The following is a 19453-nucleotide window of genomic DNA, read 5'->3' on the forward strand; positions in this document are numbered from 1 at the left end:
TAAAAGAGTTACACAGTGAATCATCTTTTATTTATAACTTATTTCAACATTTATGGTACAGACAAATAATATGTACAAAAACTTAAGCTTTTATACTATGGTCCAGTATGTATTTTCATCAATCTGCTTGAAAAGTCAGTACAGTTCATTGTAAGTTCATTCCGGTTTATTTGGTTAAATTCCCAAACTCCACAGTCTCAGTTAACTTTTGGAAGCCTTTTTTATAGACTCCAAAGCCAAAAGTCGGTCCTCAATGCTCTTTAGCTCCTGCTCCAAAGCTGCAATCTGTGGATTTTATGAACAAGAGAAACGAATCAAGAAGTATTCATATACTTTTCTTAAACTTGGAGATGTGGTTGCTGCATTAGTGGTGGGACTTTAACTTTTAATGGAAACAAAACCCATTCCAATAACACTCTGATAAAGGCTCACCTTATTTTCAGTCTCCTGGCGAATATGTTGAGGAACCTTTTCCTTGTAGTTTGGCACTCTAGTTTGAGAGAGTGCTTGCTGAAGTCTATGGTGAAGAGTGTCTTTACGCTGAGACAGAAGGATTATCTGTTTATCAGCATTAACACAGTTCTGTAAGAGAGGTGGAAGAGATCACTGCATTAGAATTCACAGAAACACCTCGCTGCTAAAGGAAAATATAATATAAACTAGTTTTAATGCTGTAATTTAACCCAGTATGAATCAGCTGACATTAATAATTGTGGAGTGAGTTTAATCCAGTATGAATTTTCACATGTAATATTTACAGACTGACAATAGTATTTATGGAGTGATTTTTATTCAGTATAATTCTGCAATGTGTAGATTGTACAGTACAGCAGTAATAACTGTGGTGTGATTTAAGTCCAGTATAGATCTGCAGTGTGTAGATTTTACATTATCGCAGTAATAACTGTGGGGTGATTTAAGTCCAGTATGAATCTGCAGTGTGTCATTTTTTTTACAGTATAACTGTAACTGCACAGTGATTTAAATCCAGTGAATATGCAGTATAATTTGTCAATCTAACAGTAATAACTAAAGTGATTTAAGTATAAATCTGCATAATGTGCAGTTCTTCAATCTGAAATGAATAATTCTGCCGTGATTTTAATCCAGTATGAATCTGCAGTGTGTAGTTTTTACAGTATAGCAGTACTGTGGAGTGTGGAGTCAATACGTAGTATGTGTAGTTTGTCAATCTAAAAGTAATAACTTGAGTGATTTCAATTCAGTATGAATCTGCAGTGTGTGTAGTTTGTCCAATCTCAAAGTAATCATTCTGCAGTGATTTAAGTCCAGAATCCACAGTGTTTTTAGTTTTTCATTCTTAGTAATAAAAAAACTAATCCAGCTCTAGTTTCAGTATAGTGTGATTTCACTATTACCTGTACATCAAGGTGTAATTGGACAGAATGGTCAACCACACCAAAGGGACTGCCTTCAGGTGGAGGCAGGGCAGAGGCAAATGGGAGAGATGTAGCACCCTCTTGAGGACAGTACAGGTGCAGGTTGGAGACCCGGCCCAGGATACAAATAGCAGGGCTAAAGCTGTGGAGAGTTTGAGCTTGGTCTGGCATGCACACTGCCCACACTAGGAAAAAGGAAAGGAAGGTTTGTTTGGTGGGAGTTATTTTAACAACATGTTCCAATGGCTGGCATGGCAAATATAGTTTATGTTCAGTGTCTTAGAGCTCATACCAGCACCTTTCAGACAAACAAAGCAAAATACAAAGGAAAATACCCTTAGAAGAATGGACACAGCTATGGTACTCACTATCTGGTCTTTCCTTAGTTATGTGATATTGGGCTCTCAGTGCTCTTGCCACCCTGACCACTTCCTGAACCAAAGGAAAATCAGCTTCCTCCTGAGGAAAATGCCAGTGAACCTGGAAGGATGTGAGTGACAGAAAGATAGCAGGCCGTTTTCTCTGCTCAGCATTTCAAGGGAGTCAACTGTCAACTGTTGACAGAATCATTACTTGTGTAAAAGACTATTTCCTGTAAGCACACAGTCTCTTCTGTACCTCCTCTCTTCTGTAACTCGCATATCATTGCCAAAAATGCTGATCTGATAAAAATAAACAAATGTTTTAACTTGTTTTGAATGTATATTACACAATTTATTAATTAAAAGTGTGTTGACATAGGTTCTCTGGAGCCATGCCATAGAAGAACCACTTCTAAATCCTTAAAGATTAAGTTAATCAGGGTGCTACAACATATTCTTTGAGGGATACAATGGAAGAACCACTTTTGGTTCCATGCAGGTTTTTAGACGGTGGAGCTATGAATGCCAGAGTTTCAAGGTCCATCATACTTTTTTATTATTCCTACCATTACTACTGCTAAGCATTTCTATGATTTTATCAGAACACCCAAGCATATCAACAGACTTGCAGTGAAAAGGTGACTTTTTACCTATATGGCTTCTCTATCTTTGAAATAGCTTTTGCTTGCCACTGTCACCTTTACTTTAAATGATTTAAATGATTTAATTTGATATAAAGAACCATGTTTCTAAGAGATGTGAGTGTGTTCTTCATACTTTGAGTTCTTCAAACTTTACAAATATGCTTCTTATAGATGAACCAAAAGTAGTTATTCTATAGTGGTCCTCAAAAGAACCCATTTCAGCACCTTTCTTTTTAAGAATGATGGGTAGTTATTTAGGGCCATGTGGCACTCTGTAAACCAACTAAATTCAGTCATAGTACATCGGGTACTCCAGCAAAACAAACTAATGCAACAATTAGGAGTAAAAGCTCTAAAAGAACATAGTCATAGTTAGTGTGGACACGATTAGCAGCCCAGCAAACCACTAAAAGCCAAAAGCCAAACATCACTGGAGAAAAGCTTGTGCTCCCATCCAAAACATTTGATGGTACATATTTGCTAAATGTACTTAATACTTGAATAGCTGAACTGTGTTCATACAAATTCATCTGTGAGGGTCGGGGGAAAGGTTTCTGAGTAACTATTTTTAAAGCCTGAAAAAACTCTGTATATCATAAAGGTACCAAAGTTTTTTTTAATCTTGTTCATCCAATCCAAACCATTTGAGGATTTTAACTAGGACTTTTGGACCAAATTTCGAAAATATCTGTTGGTCGATTCATTCACTGTGAAATCATCTACACAATGTAAAGCATGACGCATTTTATAAATGATAAAAAAGGACATAGTATTTTTCTCTCTCATATGAGAGAGACGATATACTTTAGATGCCCTCTGCTCACCAGCTGAGAGGACGTCGGATAGGGCTGCACACACACGCTGGTCTGAGCCGTATTACGCATCAGGTCAACAGTCTGCAGTCTTTGCCAAAGCTCCTCAGTGAGAAACGGCATGAAAGGTGAAAGGAGGCACAGAGAAGTGGACACGCAGTGATAAAGCACAGCGGCGGCAACCTTCTTCTCTACTGCTCTTTCTCCATCGTTTCCAGTGACCTGTTGTTTCAAGACTGGTTTGATGCACTCCTTAAGTAGAAGGACAAAGAGAGACACAAAAAACAGGGCAGCATGTGAGAACAGTGGGTAGACATAAAATCCACACAGTGGAGTTGGAACTCCAACTAAGTGAAGTGATATCAAACCCAGGTTCCTTTAACCAGCACCCATCATGTCTGCATGATTAAATGGTAAAAAAAAATTCCCCAGTGATTTACATGAAATTCTTAGTTCTACAGCAACTTGCTGAGTCAGCATTGTTCAAGGCGGTGGTCACAGTGACCAGAAGTGTTTAATGCCTCGAGAAGCTTCCTCACAGAAAGCTATTAGACAAAATGATTATGAATACACTGTCTGATGGCTGAGACTTTGTTTAATTATAGTTTTGAGGTAATGTAACTGTAAAGAAATCTGAATAGAAGCTCCTCTTCTTTTGGTGACAGGCCAAAAAGAACCACTGCCTTTAACTAAGAATCACTGTAGAACCATTTTTAAGGGTGTAGTTTTAAACAATGTTCTGTACTGGACAGTACTGTATGTGGATTAGAAAACTGACTAGGTAGACGTCACAGAGGCTGTGGAGCCAGAAGGAATGCAGAGCGGAGGTGACTGTGTGCAGCTCATAACTCTCAAAGCCCCTCTCACACTGCTCCACTGTGCTGTATAGTTGCGAACAGATCCACTTGTCTATCCTTGACACAGGAAAAGTCTGTGGGACAGAAAACAGAAAGAAAAAAGAAGGCAGAAGAGTTGTGAGCAGCTAGAAATGTGGGAAGTGTTTTTTGATATATGTATAAAATTATTCTGATTTACTCGTGTTCACCCTGTGCAGGGTTTCAGATAATTCATACAAAGCTACAAAACTGTAAAAGAAGTCAGAATTTATCCTGAATGACAAAACGGAGCTGTAGATCGTAAGATGGCCAGAAAGACATACAGCATTAGGAATGGAGTTCTATAAAAATCATATTTGAATGTCTTGTAAATCTGATTAAAAAAAATGATAAATAATGACAAATAGACCCTACTTCTGAAATCTCAAGGCAGATAACATGACAAAATGAGATTACAGCATATTATCTATTATGTATTATTTTGTCATGTGAAAAATAATAACATGTCAAAATACTTACATTATTATATTTTCAAAATATTATGTTCTTACAATACTTATATTATGCTTGGATTATAATATTTCAATCTATGCATTATTATTTATAAAACAAAAAAAGAATAACCATTTTATGTCACAGATAATTCCATACCAGGCATGTAATATTAGTAATATTAGTTTCTAAATTGGTTTAGCAGATATCTGTGCCTATTTTTATAACTTTAATGTTTTAGCTTTAGCATGTACATATATTATCAGAATGATTCAAATTTACAATGGTTCATAAAATTATTCAATGCATCATGAAATCTCAAATATCACCCAAACCTTTTGCACTAATTTGTATATACACACTATATTGCCAAAAGTATTTGCTTAAATGCCTTCGCACAAATATGAACTTGAGTGACCTCCAAATCTTAATCCATAGGGTTTAATATGATGTCGGGCCACCCATTTGCAGCTGTAACAGCTTTAACTCTTCTAGGAAGGCTTTCCACAAGGTTTAGGAGTGTGTTTAAGGGACTTGTTCACCATTCTTCCAGAAGTACAATTGTGAGCTCAGACACTGGTGTTGGAAGAAAAGCTCTGGCTCGCTGAGAAGGCCTGGCTAATTCATCCTAAAGGTGTTCTATCAGGTTGAGGTCAGGACTCTGTGCAGGTCAGTCAAGTTCTTCTACACCAAACTCGCTCATCCATGTCTTTATGTTTTGTGCACTGGTGCACAGTCATGTTGGAACAGGAAGGGGCCATCCCCAAACTGTTCCTGCAAAGCAGGAGCATGAAATTGACCAAAATCTCTTGGTATGCTGGAGCATTAAGAGTTCCTTTCACGCTTGCTTTGCGCTTGGTGATGTAAGGCTTGCATGCAGCTGCTCGTCCATGGAAACCTACTCCATGAAGCTCTCTACGCACTTTTATTGAGCTAATCTAAAGGCCACATGACTTTGAAGGTCTGTAGCGATTGACTCTGCAGAAATGCACCTCAGCATCCACTGACCCCCCCCTCTGTCATTTACGTGGCCTACCACCTCACTGACAGTTGACAAAGAAATATTTAGTAGCGAAGAAATTTCACAACTGGACTTGTTGCACAGGTGGCATCCTATCACAGTAACAAGATGAAATTCACCGAGCCCCTAAGCGTGACCCATATGGACAAAAGTATTGGGACACAATCTGTAATTCAGATTTAGTCTATTCCATTGCCCTTAGCCATGCAATCTGCCTTTACACACATGAGTGAAAGAATGGGTCATTCTAATGAGATCATTAAATGCAACAACTCAGAAGGTGAAATTTCTTTTCTTCTAGACATTCCACCATCAACTGTAAGTGGAATTCCTGAAAAGTGGAAGCACTTAGGAACCACAGCAAAGGGGCACACCATGTTTTCTATATATATATTCACACACACACACACACACATACACATTTATCTTTTAAATCTTACATGTATCAGAATTTACATGTACATGTTTTTACACAGCAGAGACAGTATGAACAATAAATCTTACAAGACTTAAAATGTTATGTGAAAATAGCCTGAAATTTTACATTATTATAGATTTTATTATAAAATTTATTCTAACATTCCAAAATCAATGCAGCTGAAATGAGATTGATGAGACTGATGCATGATGATGCATCGATGCATCTTCACAGCCCTTGTGTTGACTGATATCCTGTGCAAACACTTACTGCTGTCTAGTATATTAGCATAAGCAGGAAAAATGGGGAGAGTAGGAAACCAGAGTGTAGGAGCCAGAGGGAAGACGCAATGAGACGAGACGTGGTAGGTTCTAAATTTAAACTCAAAGCAGAAGAACAGAGGGGAGAGATCATTAATTTATAGCTCAGGAATATGTAGATCACCTCTCCCTGGAGGGATGTTTAGCCTGCGGTGTGCGGACGCTGTGCGTTAGTTTGGAGGTTTGTTTGGGCTCTACCTCAGATAGTGGCGTCAGTGGAGCTCCTACGTCTAGCAAAGCTCCAAGAGTGAAGCGTACGCTCTGCCACATCTTATTACAGAAGTGTCTAGTGCTCAGCACCTGAGACACGGACAGACTGATGTCCTCCCCTGCCAGACATGCAGAGAAAGTCCAAAACAGAAAAAAGAAACATACAAATGTATGAGCTACAATGTCCATCAACAGTTTGGTAAAAGCTAGCTTTTCAAATGCTTTAATGTTTAATATAACATTGAAATATTAATGGTTCTTCTAACTGTGCCCTTTCTAACTGTGCCCTTCCAACTGTGCTCTTCCAACTGTGCCCTTCCAACTGAGATCTTCTAACTGTCATCTTCTAACTGTCATCTTCTAACTGTTCCCTTCCAACTGTGCTCTTCCAACTGTGCCCTTCCAACTGTGATCTTCTAACTGTGATCTTCTAACTGTGATCTTTTAACTGTTCCCTTCCAACTGTGCCCTTTCCAACTGTGCTCTTCCAACTGTGCCCTTTCCAACTGTGTTCTTCTAACTGTGATCTTCTAACTGTGATCTTCTAACTGTTCCCTTCCAACTGTGCTCTTCCAACTGTGCCCTTCCAACTGTAATCTTCTAACTGTGATCTTCTAACTGTGATCTTCTAACTGTGATCTTCTAACTGTTCCCTTCCAACTGTGCCCTTTCCAACTGTGTTCTTTCAACTGTGCCCTTTCCAACTGTGTTCTTCCAACTGTGCCCTTTCCAACTGTGTTCTTCTAACTGTGCACTTCCAACTGTGCCCTTTCTAACTGTGCCCTTTCTAACTGTGCTCTTCCAACTGTGCTCTTCCAACTGTGCTCTTCCAACTGTGCCCTTTCTAACTGTGCTCTTCCAACTGTGCTCTTCCAACTGTGCCCTTTCTAACTGTGCCCTTTCTAACTGTGCTCTTCCAACTGTGCCCTTTCTAACGGTGCTCTTCTAACTGTGCCCTTCTAACTGTGCCCCTCTGTGTTCTTCTAACTGTGTCCTTTCTAAATGTGCCCTTTCTAACTGTGCTCTTCCAACTGTGCCCTTCCAACTTTCTAAATGTGCCCTTTCTAACTGTGCCCTTTTTAACTGTGCCCTTCCAACTGTGCCCTTCCAACTGTGCTCTTCTATCTGTGCCCTTTCTAAATGTGCCCTTTCTAACTGTGCCCTTTCTAACTGTGCCCTTCCAACTGTGCCCTTCCAACTGTGCCCTTCCAACTGTGTTCTTCTATCTGTGCCCTTTCTATATGTGCCCCTTCTAACTGTGCCCTTTCTAACTGTGCCCTTTCTAACTGTGTAATTTTATTTTATAAATACAAATGGTGTAATTAAAATGTGCAGAAAGTCATAATTAATGTATAACATAACTATATCCATTATGCTGAGGAGTTAAGTAAGTTCATACTGAAACACACATAGGGACTCACCCTGGGCTTTGTAGGAGCAGAGAGCGAATCGCAGTGCGTCTGTCCCACACTCCGGAATACCGTTTGGGAAATCTTTCTTCTGCAGTGGGGAACCACAAAGAACTTGCTGAGCTAGCTCATTCAAGAGGATCATGTTAAAACTCACTGTTACATTAAGCATCTTTTACTGACCTGTGCTTCCATAGCAACAGCTTTCTCTCTTGGGTCCAAGTTACCGTCAGTGACCTTCTCTTGAAGTCTCTAAATAGACCAGAAGAATATATGAAAGACATTATGATCTACCAACACTGTTAATACGATCTGCTTCAATGTCAGGTCATGCTGCAAAGCCTTTACTGTAAAAGTCAATGTTCAAAAGTTTGAATATCATTCAAGAGAACGGAATCAAGGTTTGAAATAGTATAAAAGCAGTTTGTTTGGAAAGGTCTGTACACACTACATTTAGCACACTATCTGTCCAAATATTTGTGGACACCCTTTGTAATAAATGTATTCAGCTACTTTAGGATTCATCCATTGCTGACACAGCCGTGCAAATGGACAATGGACACACACAACTTATATTTGCTTATAGAACATAATCAGGACTTTAAGAATCTATAAGCTCCAACTTGCACTGCTTTTTATATTTGCACTAACCATACCCAGATATTTACTTTACATTTTTTATGTCATTTTAGGGACCTCTGTAGATATACTTAATTGATACACTTTATAAGTACATTGCTGCATATGCCACTTTACTTCTGATGTCAATGTCATCTAAAAAAACTGATAGAATATAATAAGTAGGGGACGGATGCTGCTAATCAGGACCAACAATGTGTCTTTATAATGCCACAGTAGCCACTGATATTTGTCCCTTGGGTACAATAATAGACTACAAAATAGATTCCCACAGGCTACTTCTCACTCTTTGCACCATTCCTGCTGTCTCCTTAAACAAAGATAGGTAAACAGTGTTTTTTTCTTTACCCATTTTACATATCATACAGAATTTTAATATAACTGATAAAATGTGTTGGAGGATGTTTTGGGGCCTTAGAAAAATGGATGTGTCTCACAAAGAATGAAGATATAATAAAATGAGATTGCAAAATGCCTAATTTTTCCAAAGTGATGAGAAACTATCAAGCAAACAACAAGATAACAAGAATTAGCATTAACAGAAAATAACATGCAATTAATCAGGACTTAATAACTTCTTGTTATTTCTCAATACATAAATAAAATACAAATATAAAATAGTGCACCTAAAACATCTGAAATTCCTTCCTTAAATCCATGCAGTATAAGATGTGATTGTATATAAAATACCAAATAATTAATTACAAATAATTCCAGACTTTTGACAGTTTTGAGGACTGTTTTGGTTCTTTTGAGTCCTGCTATACTTGTACATATAGGTACAGCTGTTCAAATTATTCGCAAACTACCTAGTGAAAGCATTAGGATTAGGTCTGCAGTTAGGGTTAGGTGTTTGGGTTGAGGTTTAAGGTTAGGGTTTAGAGAAAATGAACATGAATTAGTTAAATATTTAATTGAATGCAAGTTAAATGCAAGGTAAGCACAAACAAAGCATCCACAGTGGGATATCAAAATAAGGAGCTACCTAAATGAACGCTCTATGAGTATGTATTTTTTAGGGTCAGAGCAATATACACAGCAACAACATTTGTATGTTGTTTCCAAATCAAGACAGATGAATTTGCAAGAGATCAGCTTAATAAAGATAGCTCAGTCTAAAAGAGAAACATAAACCATGCAGTTTCACCTCTAGGTGTCAGGAGGTTTGGCAGTATTGATTCACTAGACACTATGTGCTTCAAGGACTATGAGGATTTACTGTCCTCCAGAGGAGTGTGAGTATATGGAGCTCTGCGGGATGGGCAAAGTCATGGAGTGTATAATAACATCTACTGTCAGCATACCTCTAGAGAGACACCTGAGATTACATCCAGAGGGTCGATGACATTTCCCAAAGACTTACTCATCTTCCGACCGTGCTTATCCCTCACCAGAGAATGAAAGAGCACCTGAGAGGCAGAGAAATAAAAGGGTGCTGGTGAGTCTGAGAGACGGGAGACCTGTCAGACGTGCTAAAACACTGCTAATATTTTTGGTGACATTTATTTGGAACATTTCTATTAATAAGTTTGGGTTTGAGTTTTTGGTCTCTCTCTAGAGTTGACATTAAGATGTAATATGATAACTGCAGTACCTGTTTAAAGGGTAGCTGGCCAGTCAGCTCTGTACCCAGCATTACCATCCTGGCCACCCAGAAAAAGATGAGGTCACTTCCAGTCTCCAGAATGGTGTTGGGATAGAACTGCTTCAAGTCTTCTGTCTGTGCAGGAGTAAAACAAACATGCCTTAATTACGAAGCTTCAATAAAAAAATAGTCTGCCTGTCAAAGGTTTGGGGACACCTATTTTCTGCAGTAACAGTTTCTACTCTTCTGGGAAGGTTTTACACTAGATGTTGGAACATTGCTTTGAGCCCCAGGAGCATTACTGGGGTAAGGTATTGATGTTAGATGATCAGTTCATCCTAAAGGTATCGTATGGAGCTCCATCACTTCAGAGAACACTGGGTATAGTGACTCTGGGCTCACTGGCTGCCCCATTGTTAGGGTCCTTAAAGTAGCTAAAACCTCTGATTAGATGACTTACTTACTTAACCTGAAGCTGAGATGCAAAAGCTAAAAATGTTATTTTAAAAGGTGTCCTCTGACTTTTGACTTCAGTAGAAACTTCAGTACAGTCTTAATTTCCTAACATAGGAGTCTACCTGCTGAGGCCAACCCAGCATGGCGAATGGGAAAAGACCTGAAGAGAACCACGTGTCCAACACATCCGGATCTAAAAGAGAAAGTCACAGTTTGAATTTGCTTCAGACAGTTCATAAACATATTTTTAAAAAGTATTTTTTAAAATGACAGATTTTAATGTAACATATATGCAAAGTGGAAAACCGTGACTATCAGTGCTAGTCTTTTAGTTTGGGCCTTAAAGCGACATTATGGAAAATTGGCATTTCTTGCTCCTTGGCTCCCTCTACAGTCTGCAAATGCAATTTACACTTTATGCCACCCTTAAAGGACATGTTTTTCTGGATAAGCAAAGAGATACAGCATCGCCACAGAATATGAAAGAAGCATGTGGACTCTAGAGTAATATTACAAGATTTTACACAATGATTTGTGTTATGCAGCGTTACGCGGTTCTCGCCAGCATTGTCCTGCCCGCTTCTCCAAAGAGTAGCCCTGAATAGAAATCCCCATTACAAACGAGTGGAGCATCACATGACTTTGAAGCTGTTATTCTAAGTACAAAACATTTCACATAGTGTTGCTTTAACAGTCAAAACCACAGTACGAAAACGAAGTGAGGACAAAAATAAAAGAAACAGCACAGAGCATTACTTAATCTGTGTTTGTAGATATATGGATAGCTATTCAAGTGTCTCTAATGAAGCCAAGTGTGGGAGTGAGTACAATCATTTCACAGCCATGTTTTATTTAGAAACCTTTCAATTCTGTGCTTACCTGTTTAACATTGCAACAATAATGTTAATCCCAGCTAGCACAACCATATGATTTGTATCTTGTACAACTTAATTTTGTTGTAATTATCAACCAAAAAGGGAGCAAATTATCATACCTATCAACATATCCAGGTAGCTTTAACCTAAACATGTGTATTTGACAAACATGTCTACATACAACATGTAGTTTATCTATAAGGGCTAATATTAAAGTTTCTCTTCAGTTCATTTATAGAATTTAAGTTTCAAAATCAGCCTGTATTCAATTCATTGTTATGAATTGTTTATTATGCCAATACTTTTACATACAGCCACCCATTTAGAATACAGCAGTTTAGCTCCACACTGAAGTAGGAGTCTTATAGCTTGTTTTTGACTCATGACTCATGAATCATGACTGTTTATTGCACATAAACCTACACTTACATCCTCAGTAACCCTCGAGGAAACAAGAAGAAAATAGTGCCTTCCAATGCACAGATGAAGCCTAATCCTAGAATGAGGATCCTCCCTTTTATATATATATATCCACAAGCACTGTTTATCATCAACCGTGCCAAACAGTAATAAGGTGTTAAACATACTTGATATCATACTTGATAGTTGATATCTACAGCATGAGTACATACATGTGAACAATGCTGCTCAAGAGAACATAACTATGTACACAAATACAGCTATGCACTGATGCACAGTTTTTTCCTCCTCATATCTACTTAATCAGAAGCTATATATCATTGCACTATAGATTATTGTATAGTGTATATATGCTATCTTTTTGCCCATCTGCCCCCTCTATCCTATTAATCATTGAGCAGTTTACGACCACAGAATCAGACCGGTGTCTAGCTGTACACCAGCAGGGTAGACCTGTAAGGAAGGTTTAATGACTACTGAGACTTAATATTGAATATGAATACTGCGTCTGAAATATAGACTGAGGTTAGTCATTACAGTCACCTTGTGTGAGAATAACAGCATTGGGGGACACTCCAAATTTTGCAGCTGCACGCTCTCTGGCTTCAGATTCGTTCCGGCCCCACACCCACAGCTCCTAGACAGGGATGCAGTCACAGCAGAACACACCATCACATACTGCATAAATCACACTGTTAAAACCTGCTGAGACCCAAGGACCACAAGAAATAAAGAAATTCCAACCTAAATGTATTTGTGTTCTTTCACACCTGCACTAGCAAGAAGGTTTGTATTGTTTATATGAATTATAGGATTAAAAAATGTCCCTGGCTTTCATCATAAATCCACAAACCAAACATTCCTTGACGTGGAAAACTAGCTAATTTAAAATAACAGAACAAAAGTAAAGCAAAACTGCCCTGAAACACCAGGCTTATTATCTGATTACTTATCAGCCACTAAATTACTAAGGAATTATTCTGTGACTCTTTAACTTTTATGTACTATGCGGACAAAAGTTTTGGGACCTTTCTTTTTCAAAAAACAAAAGGTATTAATCCTGCTTTTGTTGGAGTAACTGTCTCTACTTTCCAGGTGGGGCGTTTTAGTAGAGTTTAGAGTACTGCTGTGAGGATTTGATTGCATTCAGCAACAAGAGCATTAGTGAGGTCAGGATGTTGGATGATCACCACCCCAGACGTGTTCGATAGAGCACTATCATTCCAGAGAACACAGTTCCACTGTTCCACAGTTCAGTACTGAGGGGCTTTATAACCCTTTAACCCACGCCTCACATTAGGCATGGTGTCAATTACCCTCATGTTTATCTGCTCCACAGATTTTTATTCTATTGCCAATACTGCTCTACAGGGACTAGACAAGCTGTGTGTATGCATTTGCACATCTGTGTCAACATTTGATGTATCTTAAAGTAGCTTAATGCATTCACTAACAAATTGCCACTGCCAGTGTTGGGCCCTTGCGCAAGCCTCTGAACCCTCTCTACTCCCCAGACGCGGCAGCAATGGGTGCTCCAAGCACGTGTGCTCACTGTCACTGTGTGTGTATTTGATCACTGATGTTTGTGCTCACTGCACGAATGGGTAAAAGGCAGAGGCAAAATTCCACATGGTTGTCTCATCTTGTATGTAGTTCTGAAAGTCTGCATACAGACGCTAAAAATTCAAGGGTTTACCTCAATAATCTACAGGTCCTGATGTATTATATTTGATTATACAGATAGGTAGAGTGTCCAGGGTGGCTTTTGGCTGCTTTTACCTCTTGTGTATCAGAGTCTGGCAATGTCACTTGATAAGCTGGAATCTGATGACCCCACCAAAGTTGTCTAGAAATGCACCAATCACTGCAGCAAGAGAAAGGGAGAGTGTATTTGTTACTTTTAACATGTATTCAGTATATAGTACTTTTATATCATTGTTGTTATTACAAAAATGGTAATTTTACAGAAGAAGAAAAACAATTCTTCATTTTATTGAATGTAAGAACATCTATTCATGCACATCATGACACATGAAGACATATGAAGTGGGTGTTTTCAAAATATTCCAATCTGATTCGACAGCAACAAAATGCAGCAGGTACTTAAAAACAGAGCGATGAAAAGCTGTGGTGTTCTAAATTCCAAACCTCTTCATTGGAGCAACACACTGGATAAATCATATAGTCTTAAGATGCACTGACCTGATGTTAGACAGCCAGTTCTTCCATGTTTTGATATAAAAGTGAGGAATTATTTCCAGATCTCCCTCATCGACAGCCTAAAAGTGATCAAAATTAACCACATATAGTAAAAATGTTTCAGTACAATAGAAAATAGAGCTACAACTGTGATGGACATTTGGAAATTTGCTGTGCCTTATAATAAATAGTGTATTTAGCCCCACTGATACAGATAATATGCAATAATCATGCATGCATCACACACATACTTGAATTGCCTTCTTTGCCATTTTCTCACAGCGAACAAACCACTGTTTCTTCAGCAAGGGTTCAATGACATCTCCGGAACGGCTGTGTTGAAGATTACATAAAATTAGCACAAAAAGTCAAAAGTGCATCTGAATTGGCCAACATCTGACTAAATGCTTTACCACAAACTACAAACATGTTTTTAATCATCATAACTGATGAACAGTTTATGATCACTTTACCTGCAAATTGGTAAAGACATGGGATGTTCCTTCTTTCCTCTAAAAAGCTTAATCTCCATCAATGCACTAATCACTCGTTCCCTGGCCTCAAATCGCTGAACTCCCTGAGGAGAGGGAAAGAAGAAGATCCTTGAATATGCAGCACATGTTGCATTCAGACCCTCACTTTAACCCCTTGAACCTTTAGAGTCTGCATGTGGATCCACACCTCAGTTTGTCTTTGGCATAACTGCATAGCTGAGTAAAAAAGTACAGGGTTCAGAGAGATAGAGCTTTTTTACAAGGATATATAATTCTATACCTCAAGCCAGGGACCACAGAGTGAAGTCATGGTACCATCTCCTCCAATCACAGTCAGACGTGGCAGTGAGTGTCTCTCAGAAAGCAGGAAGTCGGTGTAATCATGAGCAGGGGTCAGCTTCACAGCTCCTATTATACAGAAGGCAGATGAGAGAAGTTTGGAGGCACTACAGAGAGGGAAAAACTGATCCTGATCCTGAACCTTCTCAAAGAACTAGTAATGATTAATCAGCAATTTACACAATTAAACTTTGTTTTTTAAATTCTAGCTGTCCATTTTTATTGTTCAGAATTATGGAAATAATTGATAAAATACTGAAATATATAAAAATATATTCTCCCTGGTTCCACAAAAATGAATATTGTCTCAAAATAAATCAGGAATACCTTAGTCTGACTTCATGTCCAGCATATAATCTGTGATTAAACTGTGTTTATTTAAAATTCTAGTTTTTTTCTGTATAAAATCTTAGAAAGACAACATGTGGTTTGATACAGTCTTGTTGTATTCTTTGGGCTTTTGAAAACTAAAAATGGAAATAATTGTTATAATACTGAGCTATAACAAAATTGGATGTATCTGCTTAGCTGGAGAATGTCAGATGTGAGGATTGGTCAATAGCAAATATCAAATACATTCTATTTAAAATATATATCTCTTGTGTTTCCTCGCTCAATAAATTCTGCTTTGTGGAAATATACCTGTGCCCCCCTCTATGTCCACCATGGGATCTATAATTAGACTGTGTTTCTTTTTTTTATTCTAGTATCTTTTTGCTGTAAAGAATCTCAGAAAGGTCAGGTTTGGGTTGGTATTGTTCAGTTATGTTTAGTTAGTTAGGATTTCTTTGTGCGACTGGATAAACTGATTTTACAACATTTCACAATAGAAGCTGAGAAGGACCAGGTGTAGTTTGGTAAAGTTTAGAAATGTCAATTGTTTTTGTCTGGCTTCTTAAAATGAATAATTGCTGTCACAATAATGGCTTGATTTCTAGATTATAAATATAATCAATAGCGACATCCCTGATATAAACAATCAAATTATTTTATTCATAAAGTGGGATTTTCGTGCAGCTGAATAATAAGAATAAGAAAATAATAATAAAAATGAGGATTGGTCAATAGCAAAAATATAAAAATATAAATGTAAAATATATCTCCATTTACTTTTCTAGAGTTAAGTTCTGCTTTGTGAAATTCTCCCTGGCTCCCCAAAAATGTTGAATGAATATTGTCTCAACATAAATCAGGAATGGAATGGAATGGAGTTTCTTTAAATTCTAGCTTATTTATTTATAAATTTTTCTACAAAGAATCTTAGAAAGACCACATGTAGTGAGGCATTGTTTAGTTATGCCAACCTTTTGTGGGTTCAAATATATATTCATAGACATAATTACCCAGCTATATTTTAGGCAGATATTACCATGAGAAGTTCTAATTTGGGGAAAAATCACCCTAATTCAAAAAAGGCATCATTTCACAACATAAATCAGGAATACCTGTACCCAAATCCATGTCCACCATAGGATCTGCGATTATAGGCAGGAGTCTGTTCATAAAAGGGTGTCTGCACTGTTTTCCATGGAGAGCCTAATAGAGGAAAAAGCATAATGAGTCTAATACGCCTAATCCTTTTAGCACTGAATGACGTCTGCTGTACTGTTACATAGTGAATTAAATTTAGCAGATGAGTTAGACACTAATAGCCTGACCACAAGAACACTAATGTGTACCTGATATCGGGTGTCATCAGGATGCACAGCAATGGCCACATCACCCAGCATGGTCTCAGGACGTGTGGTCGACACAGCAACCTCCCCGTCTAGCAAAGACAAAGATACAGTAAAACCAATAACTAATTAAAAACCTTAATAATAGAGAATATTGACACGAAAAGCAGGAATGAACTTGGATAAACTGTAGAAAAACTGAACACACACCCTGTCCATCTATAGGGTATGCAAATGTCACCATTGTCCCAAATTCTACTTTCTTCTGGTAGCCAGGAACAGACAGAAGAGTCCTGCCAGACAACTGCTTTGAGTCAACCTAAAGACAATTACAAGCACATTAGTATTCAGCTGGAGAAGCTGGTTTTGGCTGCATTTAGTGTCCAATCCACTGAAAGTACATTTAGCTTCCAGAAAGCTAATGCTGTACACTCAATGGCCACGTGCTAGACGTCCTTTAGCCTTCATCAGTGGTCACTTTCTGTTCACAAAGCTGCACTAGGCTGGGTATTTTTGAGTGGTGGACCCCCTCTCAGCTTAACAGTGATGCAAAGTGATGTGTGTAAAAAAAAAAAACAGGGATACCTCTGTGCCTGATACACTCATACCAGCAAAGCAGGTCAGTGTCACTACTGTGCTGAGAATGGACCACTACACAAATAATATCTGGTCTGCAGTGGCTCAGAAACTGACCAGTGATGAATACATCAAGTGTTTCTAATAAAGTGGACAATCAGTGTACACTACTGGTCAAAAGTATAAGAACACTGCACATTTTTCCAGCAGTCCACTGGAAGTGCTGGATGGACCAGCTGAGCCTGCTTTTCCAATTTTGCCATCTTCGCAATGATTTTCACAATATTTTCTTACAGCCACTTAAACTGTCAAACCTGCAGCTTCACGTCTTCTCTTCTCGTGTTTTGATGCTTTTATGGATTTGGGTCTGACAGACCTCAGTTGTTGTTAAGAATACAACATTATTTTTTAGTTTGTTTTTCCCCTTAGAAGCTTTGTATTGAGATCACTGGATCTTGTTCCATTTCAGATCATTTGCTGACTTGAACCGCTTAAATGTCAGTAAAACAGAAAAAACAGAGGTGTTCTAAGACTTTTACAGGTAGTATTCATGCTGTCCAATGTATCACAATGAGGTACCTCTATGTCTGAGATTGCAGACTCCAGTGCACAGCTCCAGTTGACCAGGCTTTCTGAGCGATAGATCAGCCCTGAATCACACATCCTAACAAAGGCCTCTGTCACAGCACTGCTAAAGCCCTGCAGGGAAAGAGATTCAGAAAGGAGGACAAACAAAATGGGGGCAAAGGAGGAAGGAAATGGGAAAATGTAAAAGAAATGACATGTGAAATTATACTCAGTGGGGCTTAAGGTGCTTGTATAAAAGGAAATAGGTGTGTTGTGCTGTCTTACCGGGTCCATGGTGAAACAGGCCCTTCTCCAGTCCAGCGAAGCGCCAAGTTTCTTCAATTGATGATAAATCTCTTCTCCTTTCCTACAATATCAAGCACATTCAACATTACACTGAGCTGGCACTCTGTTGCCAGCACACAGACATTGAGAGACACCCTTAAATATGTCCTTGTGTGTGTACAAATGTAAAAACACATAAAAAATATGCAAGCCTCTACAATAAACAACACAAAGAAACTGGACAAATATAGCAGACTCACTCTTTTTTCCATCTCCAGACTTCCTGCAGGAATTCTTCTCTACTGTAGTCCTGCCGACACTTGCCCTGCTCCCTTAGCAACCTCCTCTCAACCACAGACTAATGGATACAATAAAAAATCAGGCAGGGTTACTTAAAGCAGCATTACAGCAGAAATGGTATTTCTTGCTCCTGGTCTCCCCCTACAGTCAGAAAGTGTAATTCGCGCTTCACACATGCATTTCTGGACAAGCTGAGAGTTACGTAACTATCACTGAAAGTAAAAGAAGTATGTGGACTGAGACAGTGGAGTAATATTACAGGATTTTACACAAATATGACTATGATGGTTAGGAAGTGTTCCGCAGTTCTTGCGGAAGTGTTGCTCAGCCCACTTCACCAAAGTTATAATGTGCAGTTAGCCGCGCACCAATCCCGGAGTACCAACGATAAAGGCGCTATTCTCGTATGACAGGTGAGTGGAGCATGACTTGACAATGATTTTGAAGCAGATACTTTACTGTAAAACTGCTACCTAGTGTTGCTTTAAGCCACAGTATCATTTCCTTTTCCTGGATAAAAAAGTATATGTATAGCTATCTACTTGTGTATTTAGTATTTTTGTGTATTTGTGTGTCTTATAAAGTGACTTTGATCCTGAACAAAAGTACCTGTGTTGCAATCCCTGCATGGTCACAGCCTGGCACCCACAACACCTTATAGCCTTGCATTCGTCGCCTGAATGATTAAATTAGTGAAGGCAAATTCAACACCACTGAAAGGTTAAACAGATTAAAAGGATTAAACATTTAAATATGCTATTATATCCAATAATCACACATTTACAGTGGTGAACCCCATTCTATTCATTTCCATGTCACAATGTATTCTTGCAGATATACAGTCCTGTCCAAACGTTTGGATTAAGTTGCCATGTGAATAATTGCAGCACTTTAATAATTGTAATGATATGTTTTATTAATTAAAAACATCACTAAAGTCAATCACTTAAATTAATAGGTTTTATGAGAACAAGAAGTTCAAGAAATTATCTCTCACTAACTGTATATGTATATACTGTGAGTTTATAATGCGTGTACAACTTATATGGTCATTGTAACTAACAGAGGCCATGCCACAGTGTCTCGCTAATGTCATCCTAGCTAGGGCTTCACAATAT

General features: G+C 38.3%; 1 protein-coding gene across 4 annotated transcripts in view; it reads right to left on the reverse strand.

The window, feature by feature from the left end:
* vars2 (valyl-tRNA synthetase 2, mitochondrial) overlaps positions 1-19453 on the reverse strand; it is a 24347-nt gene continuing 4894 nt past the window's right edge. For all 4 annotated transcript variants that reach the window (XM_072675883.1, XM_072675882.1, XM_072675881.1 and 1 more), the window contains 25 exons: positions 18945-19011; positions 18296-18393; positions 18036-18117; positions 17763-17882; positions 16818-16926; positions 16611-16699; positions 16377-16467; positions 14873-15000; positions 14572-14675; positions 14350-14431; positions 14102-14178; positions 13679-13763; positions 12443-12536; positions 10727-10797; positions 10158-10283; positions 9868-9972; positions 8108-8176; positions 7937-8015; positions 6504-6634; positions 3997-4149; positions 3231-3470; positions 1769-1880; positions 1380-1585; positions 433-582; positions 1-285 (listed from right to left, as the gene is read on the reverse strand). In XM_072675883.1, coding sequence (XP_072531984.1) covers positions 202-285; positions 433-582; positions 1380-1585; positions 1769-1880; positions 3231-3470; positions 3997-4149; positions 6504-6634; positions 7937-8015; positions 8108-8176; positions 9868-9972; positions 10158-10283; positions 10727-10797; positions 12443-12536; positions 13679-13763; positions 14102-14178; positions 14350-14431; positions 14572-14675; positions 14873-15000; positions 16377-16467; positions 16611-16699; positions 16818-16926; positions 17763-17882; positions 18036-18117; positions 18296-18393; positions 18945-19011 — 2752 coding nt within the window. In that variant the 3' untranslated portion in view covers positions 1-201. The remainder of the gene's footprint in view (positions 286-432; positions 583-1379; positions 1586-1768; positions 1881-3230; positions 3471-3996; positions 4150-6503; positions 6635-7936; positions 8016-8107; positions 8177-9867; positions 9973-10157; positions 10284-10726; positions 10798-12442; positions 12537-13678; positions 13764-14101; positions 14179-14349; positions 14432-14571; positions 14676-14872; positions 15001-16376; positions 16468-16610; positions 16700-16817; positions 16927-17762; positions 17883-18035; positions 18118-18295; positions 18394-18944; positions 19012-19453) is intronic.

Source organism: Salminus brasiliensis, chromosome 3, assembly GCF_030463535.1.
Source record: "Salminus brasiliensis chromosome 3, fSalBra1.hap2, whole genome shotgun sequence".
Lineage (NCBI taxonomy): Eukaryota > Metazoa > Chordata > Actinopteri > Characiformes > Bryconidae > Salminus > Salminus brasiliensis.